At 38.8% G+C, this 16,859-nt stretch overlaps 1 protein-coding gene across 1 annotated transcript; it reads right to left on the reverse strand.

Annotated features, from left to right (window-relative positions):
* Window positions 1-1,115: 1,115 nt before the first annotated feature.
* Window positions 1,116-7,590, reverse strand: LOC107811251 (nucleoside hydrolase 3-like). Its single transcript, XM_075257214.1, is given in 12 exon segments — window positions 1,116-1,586; window positions 1,665-1,970; window positions 2,690-2,894; window positions 3,025-3,278; window positions 4,105-4,302; window positions 4,497-4,556; window positions 4,558-4,620; window positions 4,916-5,200; window positions 5,456-5,632; window positions 5,748-6,083; window positions 6,816-6,926; window positions 7,076-7,590. Coding segments are annotated over 12 exon segments (2,403 nt in total). The 5' UTR covers window positions 7,193-7,590; the 3' UTR covers window positions 1,116-1,295.
* Between the last annotated feature and the right edge of the window lie 9,269 nt (window positions 7,591-16,859).

Consider the following 16,859-nt stretch of genomic DNA (forward strand, 5'->3'; position numbering starts at 1 on the left):
CACCTATATCGTTTTGCGAAGAAGGCTGAGCTCGAGTTCACGCTTGATCACCTCGTTAGGCTATATCGGCCCTTTCATCATCGGGGCCTGCTAACTCTAAGGTGCCTCTCATCCACGCCTTTTGTTGTTGATGACGAAGAAGATGAGGATCGAGAGTGGGCCAGCTGGTTTATCCGGGTCCGGACGGTTGACATTATCCCTGCGGGGCTTTTGCCATTTCCCGAAAGGTGGAATTATGCACGTGAGTGGGGCGTCTGGCGCTTTTTCAGATTTTGCCTTATAGCGAAAATCAGTTGAGTAATAATGTTGTCTTCCCTTGTTGCAGCAATTTTGTGGACGCCGGGTGAAGTCCTCGACCTGCCCGGATGGGTCCGGAAGTTGGTGACCCATTCGACCTGAGACGAGCGCGGGTGGTGAGCTGTATTTCGTACCGAATGGGGAGTGAAATACCAAGGTATGTGCGTATGTTGCCTTTGCTTTGGCCTTCGTATATTCGAGGTAATATTTTCCGCTTTAATTTGCACTGGATTCGCCGTTTGCAGATATAGGGCGATTCTTTGGGACGAGGCAGTGCTCTTCCGAAGAGGGGAAGGAGTCGTCGGCCACCAAGCCGAGGGATGACGACAATAAGGGGGACCGACATCTGCGGTGTGATGGAGCTTTTAGTGGCGTTGGGCGGTCCCGGATCTTTAAGGAGAGGGCATCATCCGAGCCATATGTTCCCGGAGTATCAAATTCCCGGGCGACGGTTCCCGAGGTTGGTTCTCCTGGGGCCGGAGAGGCAGGATCGACAGGAGTGTGTTCTGACTTAGTAACAAAAAATCCGAAAAACCCGACAAAACCGAACCAATCCAAACCGATATAGTTGGTTTGGTTTGATTTTGATAAAAACCGAACCAATCCGGTCCATGTACACCCCTAATAGCAGCCATAGGCAGATAAAGCGTTATTCATTGGGTTCAACAGAACCCAGTATATTCAACACAGAGTACAAAAATGTGAAAAATTATTAGATAGATTGCTAGTGAACTGCATAGAAGGTAAACTCTTCTCACTATGGCACTAATAAGATACGAGGGGGAAAAAACTTAAATGTCCTCATTATAATTGTCACCTTGAAACCATACAGTACAACTACAATAAGATTTCGTGTAAATTACAATTGTTTTCAAGAATTAGAATATCCGAAAAGAATCACCTATATGAAACTCAAAAACCATAAAGAAAGAGAAAAGAAGAAAGAAAATTAGGAAAAGGGAAAAGAAACAGTAGAAGAGCAATGGGCAGTTTTATTTCTAATTAGATGGTGTGCTCCAAATTCTTGTCAGCTCATGAAAGCTTCCAACTACTGCAGACTGCTTTTCATCACTTAGTCGATTTGCAAAAACATAGTAATAAGCTAAATGATCCAGATTCTGCAATACTTTCACTGATTTTCCTTGCTTTTTGTCGATAGTTATCTGTCCATCTTCATATTCAACTCCTTTAGCTGTGACTTTTATGTTCTTGACAGAAAATGTAGATTTTAGTACAGAATAATCACCAGCCAAAACTACTGCTCCAAGGATTTCTCCAAGAAATGTATCCTGAAATATTAGAAATGATACAACTTAGTCTGTATTATGAAGAAAGATTAAGGATATATTAAGGTGAGGGCTATGTACCATATGCTGGTATCTAGGATGTATTTTTCTCAGGTTGTGTAACCGTGACAGTAAACGCCTTGCAAAGATTGCTTCCGGTGTCCTCTTAGTCAGGTGAAGTCGTTCAAGAATTTTAGGAAATACACTGACTTTCCGCTGTATGCCAAGTGGAATGAGAGTGATATTAAGTTCTGAACTCAAAACTGTCTGTGCAGCCAGAGGGTCAAGAAACATATTCAGTTCGCCAAATCTATTTGAGGGAACATTGATCACATTTCCCTTCTCAGTGTTGTCATAATTGATGTGTCCCCCAACAATTAGTATATCCTGCATCATTATTCCAAAGACAATACTTTCTCATTAAGGAATGCCTGTTTTAGAAGCAGTAAACTCAAACCACACTCGCTCTTAGCGGTGTAACCTTTATGTAGTGGTCAGCCACTACAAACCAGAGATATATCTAAGCTACACAGTACCTGTATAACATTGACATATTTGTATAGTTGAGTGATACAATAGACTATTGATTCCACTGACTTATGCTACCGTGGTACTAGGAAATCATGTTGGTGTTAGGGTTTCCCTTGATTTTCTACCATAATGATTACAATTACATTTCTTAGTAGAAAAGGTTTTCTTGGTGGAAAAGGACTCTATCATATTTATCCTTTTCTTGAGGGAGAAGTTTTGCACTTTTATAAATTAAGGATTCTTCCTTCTCACACGATAATACAATAACATCCACAATGTAGTCATTAAAAGAGTCTTGCTTAGGGGAGAGTCTCTCGATAGTTTTTATTCTTTTTTTAAGTTTTCTCATATCTAAGTCGATTGACCAAACCATATTAAATTGTTATGCTTCTTTTAGTATGTTTTTTCTTTGTTGTCTGATTGCTTGTTGTTTAAGGTTTGCTTGTTAGCTTTTGCATAACACCTTATTATTTCGATCCAGTAGTCGACTAAGGTAGCTATATTAGTATTGGTTCTTGAATGCGTAATTCTTAACTCTCTCTCATAAGATAACAAGGATAGAGGGAAACACTTGCCTGAAAGGCCTTGGTGTAGTTCTTGCCTGCAAGAAGAATCTTCGCTATATTGGTCAATGGGCCATTGGTTAAAATGGTAACTTTGGATCCTGAATCAAGTGATTTCACCACCGACTCCCATACTTCTAGTGCTAGAGGTTGTCTGGGTTCAGGATGATCAGTATCCCTGGGAGCTCCAAATTTCACAGAATTTTCAGCTGTGTATCTGAAATTATTTAGATCAAGCTGGTATATCAGCAAATTCGTATAGTGCACAAATGAACATGTGAAAGTACAAGTTTGCATTTTTCTACATAGATTTACTATTAAGCAGAGATTCAGACTAGACAATGTACCTGCGAGGACTTCGAGGCAAAGAAAGAGATAATCCATAAAGAGTGTCTGAGTCGAGAAATCCGCCACTACCTTGTGGGATAACCTTGTTGTACTTACATTCGCCAACTGCAGAGAAAACAGGATCAGACTGGTTCATTGCGAACATATCTCCAAGGCCAACGGGAATGTCAGCACGACCCATCATATGAAGCAAATCATACACAGAATCAATTGTTGCAGCATTCGCCCAGCCAGTTGGACTCACAATTATAGCCTGAACAGAAGAAGAGATTGCATATAAAAAGTGGCCATTAATGCTTGCATTAAGATAGGCTGTCTACATCACACCCCTAGGGGTGTGGCCCTTCTCCCTGCGCGAATGCGAGATTCTTTGTGCACTAGGGTGCCCCATTTATAAGAAGGGATTGCAGATTGATAACCATTGCTTCCTCAACTTAGTTAGTTACAGAATTTGGTCGTAAATTGTCCCAAACCATATAAAGAGTTAAGAGACAACATCCCATTAGTTCAACCAATGTGGGACACTTAGCACCCTCCAGACACTCAGGACTAGACATTTGGTGAGTAGACAATAAAACATTGGGTCCGGTCGAACATTCAGTAAACCAAGAATATGAATGGGTCTTGCTCTGATACCACGTTAAGAACTCAAAAAATAGGTCATGAAATAAGGACTGACCAAGATCATATAAGGAGATGACAACGCATTCTCTCAAGTCTCAACCTATGTGGGAGACTTAGCAAAATTTGCTCACAGTTAAAGGAAAGTATCTCATAAATGGCCAACGAATCATTAGTTTCCCCAAAACTAAATAGAACTAACAAAATGCATTCTTGAACAAACATTTGAGCATGAATTGAAGCAATGTACCCATTTTAAGAAACTTCATGGAATTATACCTGATGCTTAGTCAAGGAATAAATTCCTAACAGTTTTTTATAGTAAATAAAACAAGATAATATCTTCATCCAGTCTGTTTTGGGTATTCTTCATCCAGTCTGTTTTGGGTATTCTTAAAAATAGAAGACGGTAAATATTGCTTAAGCTATTAGACTGAACATATGGAAGGCCATCATACCTTGAGATTGATTTCTTCTACTGGTAACTTAAGGAGATAAAAGAGAGCTAGAAAATCTCCGGCACTCATGTCCATATCAAACACAACATTCTTCCCAAGATGCTTGCCCCTGAAATCTGGTTTGTGAAGATTTTCTTTGTAATAAGGAAATTGTGTAGAGAAGTTGAATTTTCCAGAATTTTTTCTTTGGTTTAAGACCTGCAACCATGAAAAGTATAGCAATAAGGTCTGTCCTGATGTAAAATGTGTAAAAGAAAAAGGTCACAAGCAAACATGAGGCCAGACTAAATAAGAAGGCATATGGAAGCTCATATTGCATTGAGGAAAGAAACTGGTAATATATAAAATACAACCAATTCAAGTCTAACTGAGAAATTAGTTTTGAAACTTACATCCAGAAAGCTAACATAAAACTCTCTGTCTAAAACACTGCTAGCATTTCGATTAGGCTTTTGCTCTTACAGCAACAAGAACAGGCACTCCTCCTGAACCAACAACTTCTTTTGTACAACTGTCCTGATAAACAGTAACAGCTCAGAACATTTATAGAAGTAAAATGATGAAACAAAGAATAGATCATAAAAGTCAGAAGTATAAGAAGGAAATCATACATCAGTAACATCACCCTATCTCAAAATTTTTCTTCTTAGTTGATTGAGAACATAAAGAAGTTGTAGCTTTACCAACTTTGACTATCTTTAAAACAAACAAGCATAATTCATGTTTCGGGAATTACAAAATCTCGTCACTTACTATTGACAAAAACCAGAAACCATATTACAGATAATGACATGAATCAATTGATCTTCACCTGGCATCTGCCCCTCCCATTCTTGACTATGCAAAATGGATCACGAAGTCTAGTCTGAACATGACCACTGTGAACTCCATTTCGTTCTAAGGTGAACTTGGGAGTTCTATGGCCATCGAAAAAGGGATTTGATCCATCAGATATACCATATGGTTTATTTGAAGTAACCACAGTAATATTGATGAACTCCATTTCTGCAAATTCATTTTCTCCTTGGGGGTTGTGCCGTTTCCTCATGACTGAAGCAGCTATTCCAGACATAAATGAGTCCCACATAAAGAAACTCTGCATCACAGCAACATTATCATTACTAAATCAGATTTACAACTGCTGTTTTCATATCCAAAGGTATTGTATATGTATGTTGTAATAAAATGTTAAAAAAAGGGCCCGGTGCATAAATCATCTCGCATTCACGCAGGGTTCAGGGACGTGCCGCATCCCAAGGGTGTGATGTAGACAGCCTGTGACCTATAGATCACACGAGACAACTTTACTGTTGCTATAAGGCTCCCCTTCTATGTTGTAAATACATATTACCTTGTAGAATTCGTCATCAAACCAAGTATCACGAGCCATTTTCAGGGACTCGAAACAGTACTTTGCCTCATAGGTGTGCTGATTCTTCTCAAAAGTTTCAAAAAACTTTTCAGTTATGGGAATGGTGTTTGTGGCATCCAATGGGACAAGAGTAACCGGAATACCAGAATGAATCACCTAAAGTATAAGGGTTGATATCAGTTACTAATCATTAAGATCGTCTAAAGAAGCCTACAACACATGAAAGAAAAGGCCTATTTTTTTTTTTTTTTTTTTTTTTTTTGTATTAAACCTGATAAGCAGCAAAAGGATCCATATACAAATTGAACTCTGCATAAGGGTTGCTGGTGTAATCTATGAATAAATTGCCACGGTCACCACACTGTCGAGGTTGGCAAGAAGAGTTGGAATTCTTAGGACAGCAACCTGTTGGATTTTGTGACCTTACACCACCTCCCATTATGTAAATGTGCTCAACATTTTTCTTCAAATGTGGATTACTTAGCAGAAATAGTGCAAAATTTGTATGTGATCTAATGAGAAAAACTACAGTTGGACCAGAAGAAATTGTTTTGATCATCACTTGCTGAGCTGTTGGCTGTTGAAGAGGCGAATACTGTCTCTTTCCCTGGTTACCAGCTCCAGATTAACAAGTTATGCACACATTTCAAGCAAAGGAAAGTAAGCAATGAGATCTGAGCTACTTCATCTAGTCACTGAGGTAGAAGTTAGCTTATCCTCAAATAGTTGCATTATTGCCTATTCTACTTGCAGAACAAGTTATCCTCTTGTCACGACCCACGCCCATGTCATGTATTGTCCACTTTGGGCATGGTCCCGCATGGATTTGTCTTTCGGGCTACGCTACATCGAGCCTCAAAAAGCACGCGTACCGTGTGAACATGTGTCATGCCTTATAAAGCTCTTCATTTTTCTCTTCCATTCCGATGTGGGATTGGCCTAAGGTGCCATGTGCATCCCTTCTTCAAAGCTTGCCAACCTAGAAGCCTTAATCCTTCTAAACCCACCCTCATCAGCCCGCCCTCCGTCATGGGTGAATGTGATGCCCATGACGGGGGGGGGGGGGGCTGATAAGTTTATCAAGTAGGACTGGCAGGCTTCTAGGCTAGCATGCTTCTGAAGAAGGAGTGTGCATGTCACCTCAGGCAAATCCCACATCGGAATGAGAGAGGAAAGTGATGAGCTTTATAAGGCATGACAAACATGGTACGCACGCTTTTGGAGCTCGAGGTGGCATAGCCAGAAAGACAAATCCGTGCGGGCCTAAGTCAAAAGCGGACAATACGTGTCATGGGCTTGAATCATGACACCTCTATTCAGCAACACTGCAAAGTGGTACCTGTGGAAGGAAACTCTTTCGGAACCCATTGCTTGAGTCGATGTCCAAACGTCCTCCAAGACCCATAGGTATAGCTTGTCTATATCTACAATATCCAGCCGTTCCATTTTCCTAACAAATCAGTGAAACTTTAGAAGCATATCCAGTATCAAAGGGAAAGTATGGATATATATAACTAACCAGCATTTTGACATTAAATAAATGACTTTTAACTTGCAGAACTGGTTGAGAAGTAGAGAACACAGAGAGCTTTTCTTCACCTGATCAATTATAGGGAGATATCCACCAACATTTGGCAGAATGGTACCATTGGGAAGTATTCCTCCTTCGCCTCCCATTCCAACAACAATGTCGTCACGCCCCATCATGTAAAGCATGTCATACACTTGATTTACAGCATGCCCTGCATCAGTCCATCCATTTGTGCTAGTGGTTACTGCCTGCAGCAAAAAGGTTTTATCAAGTTGTTTTCTGTAGGAAAAGTAATATTATGAGCTGTTAGACTAATACAATTATAATACTAATATATTGGATGTGCAGTAGGAACACTCTTAATGGTGGGAGCCCTTTGAGAAAACTGTGTAGTCTTGGTCCAAAATGGACAATATCTGGCACTATGTTAAGAGGATTTTTGGGCTGGTATAGGTCAACAAACTGGTATAAAAGTAAAACACTGAACGCATAAGAAGAAGAATGTGTGCTTTGGTAGCTATGAATACTCGGATGATGTGAGTGACACACCATGCGAGCTAATAATATCTCGGTGATGGGCCATATTGTACTTCGTTTTGGATGTGCAAACAAAGCGTCATGTCGGAAGTTGATTAACAAAAAAGAAGCTACATATAAAAGGTGCAGGGATATTCACAGTGTGAGTTCTTTTGAAATTTTTTTTGGCACGCTTGGCCTAAATCGTATAATATAACTACATGCACAATTCAACATTTGAGAATTGAAAAACAGACAGTGAGGGGAAAAAAATACCTTCAAGTCCATTTCGGACCGATTAAGCTTCAAAAAAATACCTCGGAATTCAATTTCGAGCATACACCCAAGCCCCATATTATCACGGGTGTAGGTCTGTTTGCCCAAAATGTTGACCGGAGTCAACTTAATTCAATTTTAAAGGCAAAATTAAGCATTTTTCTCAAAGTTTCACATAAAGGCTTTCTAGATATACGCCCGGACTGCGCACGCCAATTGAGGTGAGACAAAAGGAGGGTTTTAAGGCCTCGAAACACAGATTTGACTTCTAAAACAAAAGATGACCTTTTAGATCATCACATTTCTTTTGTAGAGTTTCAAAATGTTAAAAACCACTTGAAAATGTTAATTCGAAGGGGTTTGTCATTTTATGCAAAAGTTAGATGAATGAGGTATTATTTTCCTTGCATAAAAATAGTAGCGCAATTCGAAAATTTACTCATTTATATAATACCAGTATCTATGAACATGCGTTGCACGTTACTAATGGTATATGATGATTTTAGCATTTAAACCATCTAAAGCCGAAAAATATTACATTAGCATAATATGTGAATTCAAAATGAAAGGACATCATCAAAACTTATACAAATGATCAATTCAGTCATGTTAGTTAGATGACTACGTATTATAATTTAAAAGTATTTAATTTGATGGTATCTTGCCGAACAATTCTTTGTAGATGATTTTTTATGTATGTTTCCTTCTAATATTTTGGTTGCTCTGCCATAACCAGAACTCCTATTGTCGATATTGATATTACTCTTTAAGTGCAACATATAGATGTTCGTTCAAGAAAACATATTGCGATAAATATGGTCCAATATTTAGGATGTTTGTCCATGTGCTTTATTTATTATAATTGCAAAACATGAACATATCAAAAATTATTTTCACACAAATTTAAAAAGATATTCTTCAGTTTTGGAAGACGAAAGTTGAATTCAGAGATAAAAATATACTTAAAAGCATATTGACCAGTATCATAATTTTTGCATGTATGACGTTATTGTCAAAACTTCTATATACCATCTATGTGCTATTATATAAGCTATTCGACGGATCTAAGTTTTTCAGTTTCTACAGGCATAGTTTTTTTTAAAATTAATCTATATGCAATGGAAGATAAATTTTAACTTAGTCTATTGCATATACGGTGACACTAACATATGTAAGAAAAAATAAACTTGACAACGAACCTGTGTGGTAGAAGATCATTTGATACTAAAGTATTTAAGTATTCTTCTTTGTAGTATTTGTTGGTATCATCTTCGACTGAGTCAAAAAGTAAAAAATATTGTATTTTACCATAAAATTTTGCAATCAACCTTTTATTTTGTTGATCGACATATTGTTTCTGCAAGTTAAGATAACTTTTTAATTTCTATCGTGCAATTTGCACAAATTGTGTTTTAACCTAATGATAGAAATATTTTCCTTATTAATTGCAATACTATTACTATTGGGATTGATAACCAAGTGTCCTGGAAGAATCAAATCATCTTTTATTAGATGCTCTTTTTCGTTTCCGACACGAAGCAAGAAGTCACTAAATACTCGATCTGTTCTTATTTTATATTTCTTGTTAGTCAAATCTTTTTCATTTGAGCAAGCTATATTCTACAGTCTCTGCTTTTGGCGATTTTGGAAATATTGGTTATCATTGACAAAAATCACCTTCCAAACCATTAAATTTTCACCAAACGGTTTATTGTTATTCAATATATCTCTAGAATTTTGGGCAATTGTTTCGATCATTTGATACTTAGCTATAAGTGCTTCGTCCCAAATTATCAATTTTGCCTTCATTATAAATTTAGCAACATTGCTATACTTTGATATATTTGTGATGGTTATTTTAGTTGTTTGAAGAGGTATATCAAATCTAAAGTGAGTGAATCGTTGTGGATACACCATTTGTTATTATTGCTAACAGTTTCATGCCTCTTGATTTGACATTTGCAAGTAATGCATGATGTAAAAATATTATTTTGATTCCTCCGGAGGCATCTACAAAAAATAATCCCGCTATACCAGAGTCGACTCTTTAAAATATAGTCTTGAAAGCTTGTTCTTGTTCATGATGTAGCTTTGATTGTGCTTCAACAGGCACTTTTATGGCCGTTTGATTCTTAATACTATAATAATATTTTTTTACTTTGTATTCGAATTATTTAAATCTCTAACGCTCTTTTTATGAAATAAATTTATGTATTCTAAGATTTTTTTTGTGAAAAATAATTTTACTCATATGATGAATTTAAAAAAATAGTTGAATTAGATTCTCTTGCTAAATAATTAATTGAAAGATTTAATATTTGGTCTTAAAACAAAAAATAATTTATTTCATGTTGATTCAGTTTCTTAATATTAGTTCATCTCTTGTTTTGACGATTTAATCTTAATTATAATTTTATCCACCATAAATTTTATTTTCAAAGAGTAAAAAGATCGATTTGACATTCTACTTTTAGATCTTTATGTTTGAACAATGACACGACCCTAAAACCGACCCGATCGTGATGGCACCTATCGTGAAACTAGGCCAGCTGACACAATTCTCAAATCGATCCACCATTCTATAAAAGTCATTTCTAAGCCATTAATTAACAAAAATATCTCACAGTATAAGTTTAAATAAGCAGTGCGGAAATATAAAACAAGCCCGACATCGGGGTATTACCAGTCATGAGCAACTACAAACCCGTCTAAGAACAAGAAAGGCTAACATAGTCCGAAAATAAAATACTAAGACAATCTGAGTAAGGTAAGAAGGAGAAGTGCAGGGCTATGAATATCAAGCAGCTACCTAGCCAACTCCGGAAAACCTGCTAGAAGACTGATCAACACTCACTATCGCGTCCCGAGACTCCTAGATCTGCACGCAAGGTGCAGGGAGTAATGTGAGTACGCCAACTCAGTAAGTAATAAAAGTAAAAGCAGCTGAGCAGTAAGAAAACAGGTAATTCCATGTCATAACACTACATCAAAACATTATATGTCCAGAACAATACAGAAAATCAATTAACTCGTAAAAATGACTCAGTTTCAGTAAAACCTTTTTAAAACTTCTTTCAATAGTTTCAAACAAGTGGTGAAACAATGAGTAAAAATGATAGAAGCGTAAACAGCCCCTTGAGCATAACATGTACCATAAACAGCCCCTCGGGCCAAATATCAACAGAACCAACCCCTTGGGCTGCCTCACAATCACTCGTAATCAGCCCCTCGGGCAACAAGATAAATCAACAGTAGCCCCTCGGGCTACATCATATCACACACAGGGTACCCGCGCTCACTAGGGGTGTTCAGACTCCGGAGGGGCTCCTACAGCCCAAGAGCTTTCAAAAGCCATCTCATGGCATAACAAATCAGGCCCTCGGCCTCTCATATATCACAAATCAGTACAACATGCTGCGGCGCGTAGCCCAATCCTATAATATCCTCATAACATAGGCCCTCGGCCTCACTTAGTCAGAAAACTCACAAGCTACTCAAGCAACAGTAAAACAGGATGCTCATCCCAAAATATCATTCTAAATATCAAAACAGAGTAAATACGATTGGGTTGTGAGATCAGTAAAATACAGCATGACTGAGTACACATATTAAGTCAAAACAATAAGGAATAGTAGTAAAAAGCCTCTAAGGGTCCAAATAGTTGGCACGAGGCCCAAATATGGCATTGTCATGACCCAAGTTCGCCCTCCATGAACTGTAGTGATGGCACCTAGTCTCTACGACTAGGTAAGCCTAACGATTTGTGGAAAAAGAAACGAAAGATAAAAACTACCCAAAAACTATGGAATGAACATAAATAAAACATTTAAGATGCCGCTCGGCATATACATTATAAACTCTCAAACTAAATCTACTCCCAAAACCTGGAATCTCATGAAATCACAAGTTGTTGAATGACTACAAGTGTTCTAATTTCTAGAATGTCTACACAAAAGTAAATACAAGAGAGCTAAAGCTAGAGGGGAGAATAGAGAGGGACTCTTCGGTCTGCTGACGCAGTAGATATACCTTGAAGTCTCTGAAGATCACCTCGCCTCGCTGAAGGTATGGCTGAGCCGAAGAACCTGGATATGCACACGAAAAAAATGTACGCAGGAAGGGCATAAGTACACCGCATCGGTACTCAGTAAGTTCCAAGCCTAACCTTGGTCGAGTAGTGACGAGGAAGGTCAGGGCCCTACTGATTATAGATAAAAAACAAGGTGAAACAATATAGAATACGACAATATAATTAAATGCTAACAGTATGCAGTAACACAGGATAATAAGAATAACAACCAATACAATGGAGAGAAAATTACAGAAAGAACGTAACTCCACACAGAGATAGCAACCGTGGATCTACTAGGATACCGTCTTATAGTCCCCAAATATATATATCCAATGGATCTCCGGGGTGTCGTCCTGTAGTCCAACTCGTAGTGCACATGGGATCTACAGGAATACCAATTCGTAGTCCTAAATGTAAATACCCAGTACTGGGGGAATCTATCGGGTGCAGTCCCCTAGTTCCAATATAAATGTGTAGGGGGATCTACCGGAATACCGATCCATAGTCCCAAAGTAAACAAGCAGGGGGGAATCTCCCAGGATATTGTCCCGTAGTCCCAAAGTAAACACACAACCATCTCAGAAGAATATACAGTTCTATTCAAGAATTAAACAGGAAATTTCTACTCTAACATGCTGCACAGAATACAAGTAGGCAATTAAGGCAGGTAAGACAATTAGCTACGTAAGTATGATTTTCCTAATCTAAACAAGAGGCTTCAAGTACAAGTATTTGCTAAACTACAAGAAAACATGGTATTAGCTTAAGGAAAATGGGATTTTCAACAATTAACACGTATATGTACACGACACTCTATAACAATAATACCAAATCCTAAGGGGAGTTCCCCCACACAAGGTTAGGCAAGAAACTTACCTCGAACTGGCTCAATCAACTCAAAACACATTCTTGCCACGAGTACCCGACTCCAAATGCCCCAAACATCTTCAAATCAATTGCATAATGTAAATATAAGTTCAAGTAACTAATTCTACTAATTAATTCGAAGCTAACACACGAAATTAAGAAAATTACCCAAAAAAGTCCCCCAGGCCCATGTCTCGGAATTAGTTAAAATTTGCAAAACTAGAACCCTTAAACTCTCACGAGTTCATACACACCAAATACCTCAAAATCGGACCACAAACAAACCCTTAAATCCTGAAATCAAAGTCTCCAATTTCAAACCCTAAACCCCCAATTCTAACCATCATTTTCCATAAATTCCTTGTCAAATCAGTGAAATAACACCATATAACTAAGTCTTTGTTACAAAAATCTTACCTCCTCGAACCTCCCTTGAATTCTCTCTCAGAAATCTCCCAAAACAGTTCAATCTCAGATAAAAATGGTGAAATAGAGTAGAAAATCATGAAGGAACCCTTATATAGGTCCTGGCCCACGGTTTCTGCACCTGTGGCCTTTTCCTTGCACATGCTGACCTGCACCTGAGGTCCCAGGTGCGCATCTACAAAATTCCACTTAAAGCACTGAGCCGCACCTACGCTTCTTTTACCTCACCTGCGGTCTCGCATTTGCGCTCAACCACTCGCACCTGCAACTTTTGGTCCTTTATTGCATGGCTGCATCTGCGGCTTCTCCCACGCTTCTGTGATCATTCACCTGCGGTCCCCAAACCGCATGTGTGGTTATGACAGACTTCAGCAGCTGGAGCTGCTTCAAAATCTCCCAAATCCTTCCAAACCATTCTATAAAAGTCATTTTAAGCCATTAATTAACAAAAATATCTCACAGTATAAGTTTAAATAAGCAGTGCGGAAATATAACACAAGCCCGTCATCGGGGTATCACCAGTCATGAGCAACTACAAACCCGTCTAAGAACATGAAAGGCTAACATAGTCCAAAAATAAAATACTAAGACAATCTGAGTAAGGTAAGAAGGAGAAGTGAAGGGCTGTGAATATCAAGCAGCTACCTAGCCAACTCCAGAAAACCTGCTGGAAGACTGATTAACAGTCACTATCGCGTCCCGAGAATTCTGGATCTACACGCAAAGTGCAGGAAGTAATGTGAGTACGCCAACTTAGTAAGTAATAAAAGTAAAAGCAGCTGAGCAGTAAGAAAACGGGTAATGTCTAACACTACATCAAAACAGTATATGTCCAGAACAATACAGAAAATCAATTAACTCGTAAAAATGACTCAATTTCAGTAAAACTGTTTTAAAACTTCTTTCAATAGTTACAAACACGTGGTGAAACAATGAGTAAAAATGATAGAAGCGTAAACAGCCCCTTGAGCATAACATGTACCATAAACCGCCCCTCGGGCCAAATATCAACAGAACCAACCCCTTGGGCTACCTCACAATCACTCGTAATCAGCCCCTCAGGCAACAAGATAAATCAACAGCAGCCCTTCGGGCTACATCACATCACTCACACTGGGTACCCGTGCTCACTAGGGGTGTTCAGACACCGGAGGGGCTCCTACAGCCCAAGCGCTTTCACAAGCCATCTCATGGCATAACAAATCAGGCCCTCGGCCTCTCATATATCACAAATCAGTACAACATGCTGCGGCGCGCAGCCCAATCCCATAATATCCTCAAAACTCAGGCCCTCGACCTCACTCAGTCAGAAACCTCACAAGCCACTCGGGCAACAGTAAAATAGGATGCTCAACCCAAAATATCATTCTAAATATCAAAACAGAGTAAATACGATTGGGTTGTGAAATCAGTAAAATACACCATGACTGAGAACACATATTAAGTCAAAATAGTGAGGAATAGTAGTAAAAAGCCCCTAAGGGTCCAAACAGTTGGCACGAGGCCCAAATATGGCATTGTTATGACCCAAGTTTGCCCTCCGTGAACTGTCGTGACGGCACCTAATCTCTACGACTAGGTAAGCCTAACAATTTGTGAAAAAGAAATGGAAGATAAAAACTAGCCAAAAACTACAGAATAAACATAAATAAAACATATAAGATGTCGCTTGGCATATACAAATATAAACTCTCAAACTAAATCAACTCCCAAAACCCGGAATCTCATGAAATTACAAGTTGTTGAATGACCACAAGTGTTCTAATCTCCAGAATGTCTACACAAAAATAAATACAATAGAGCTAAAGCTAGAGGGGAGAATAGAGAGGGACTCCTCGGTCTGCCGATGCAGTAGTTATACCTCGAAGTCTCTGAAGATCGCCTCGCCTCACTGATGGTATGGCTGAGCCGAAGAACCTGGATCCACACACGAAAAAATGCACGCAGGAAGGGCATAAGTACACAATATCGGTACTAAGTAAGTGTCAAGCCTAACTTCGGTCGAGTAGTGATAAGGAAGGTCCGGGCCCTACTGATTATAGATGAAAAACAAGGTGAAACAGTATAGAATACGACAATATAATTAAATGCTAACAGTATGCAGTAACACAGGATAATAAGAATAACAACCAATACAATGGAGAGAAAATTACAGAAATAACGTAACTCCACACAGAGATAGCAACCGTGGATCTACTAGGATACCGTCTTATAGTCCCCAAATATATATATCCAATGGATCTACGGGGTGTCGTCCCGTAGTCCAACTCGTAGTGCACAGGGGATTTACAGGAATACCAATTCGTAGTCCCAAATGTAAATACCTAGTACTGGGGGAATCTATCGGGTGCAGTCCCCTAGTTCCAATATAAATGTGTAGGGGGATCTACCGGAATACCGATCCATAGTCCCAAAGTAAACAAGCAGGGGGGAATCTCCCAGGATATTGTCCCGTAGTCCCAAAGTAAACACACAACCATCTCAGAAGAATATACAGTTCTATTCAAGAATTAAACAGGAAATTTCTACTCTAACATGCTGCACAGAATACAAGTAGGCAATTAAGGCAGGTAAGACAATTAGCCACATAAGTATGATTTTCCTAATCTAAACAAGAGGCTTCAAGTACAAGTATTTGCTAAACTACAAGAAAACATGGTATTAGCTTAAGGAAAATGGGATTTTCAACAATTAGCACGTATACGTACACGACACTCTATAACAATAATACCAAATCCTAAGGGGAGTTCCCCCACACAAGGTTAGGCAAGCAACTTACCTCGAACTAGCTCAATCAACTCGAAAACACATTCTTGCCACGAGTACCCGACTCCAAATTCCCCAAACATCTTCAAATCAATTGCATAATGTAAATATAAGTTCAAGTAACTAATTTTACTAATTAATTCGAAGCTAACAAGCGAAATTAAGAAAATAACCCAAAAAAGTCCCCCGGGCCCACGTCTCGGAATTAGTTAAAATTTGCAAAACTAGAATCCTTAAACTCTCACGAGTTCATACATACCAAATACATCAAAATCGGACCACAAACAACCCCTTAAATCCCGAAATCGAAGTCTCCAATTTCAAACCCTAAACCCCCAATTCTAACCATCATTTTCCATAAATTCCTTGTCTAATCAGTGAAATAACACCATATAACTGAGTCTTGGTTACAAAAATCTTACCTCTCGAACCTCCCTTGAATTCTCTCTCAGAAATCTCCCAATACACTTCAATCTCGGATAAAAATGGTGAAATAGAGCTTTAAATCATGAAGAAACCCTTATATAGGTTCTGGCCCAGGATTTCCGCACCTGCGACCTTTTCCTCGCACCTGTTGACCTACACCTGAGGTCCCAGGTGCGCATCTGCGAAATTCCACTTAAAGCACTGGGCCGCACCTACGCTTCTTTTACCTCACCTGCGGTCTCGCAGGTGCGCTCATCCACTCGCACCTGCAACTTCTGGTCCTTTAGCGCATGGCCACATCTGCGGCTTTTCCCACGCTTATGTGATCATGCACCTGCGGTCCCCAAACTGCATGTGCAGTTATGACAGACTTCAGCAGCTGAAGCTGCTTCAAAATCTCCCAAATCCTTCCGAACCATTCTATAAAAGTCATTAATTAACAAAAATATCTCACAGTATAAGTTTAAATAAGCAGTGCGGAAATATAACACAAGCCCGACATC

This window comes from Nicotiana tabacum, chromosome 7 (genome assembly GCF_000715075.1).
Source record: "Nicotiana tabacum cultivar K326 chromosome 7, ASM71507v2, whole genome shotgun sequence".
Classification (NCBI taxonomy): Eukaryota; Viridiplantae; Streptophyta; class Magnoliopsida; order Solanales; family Solanaceae; genus Nicotiana; species Nicotiana tabacum.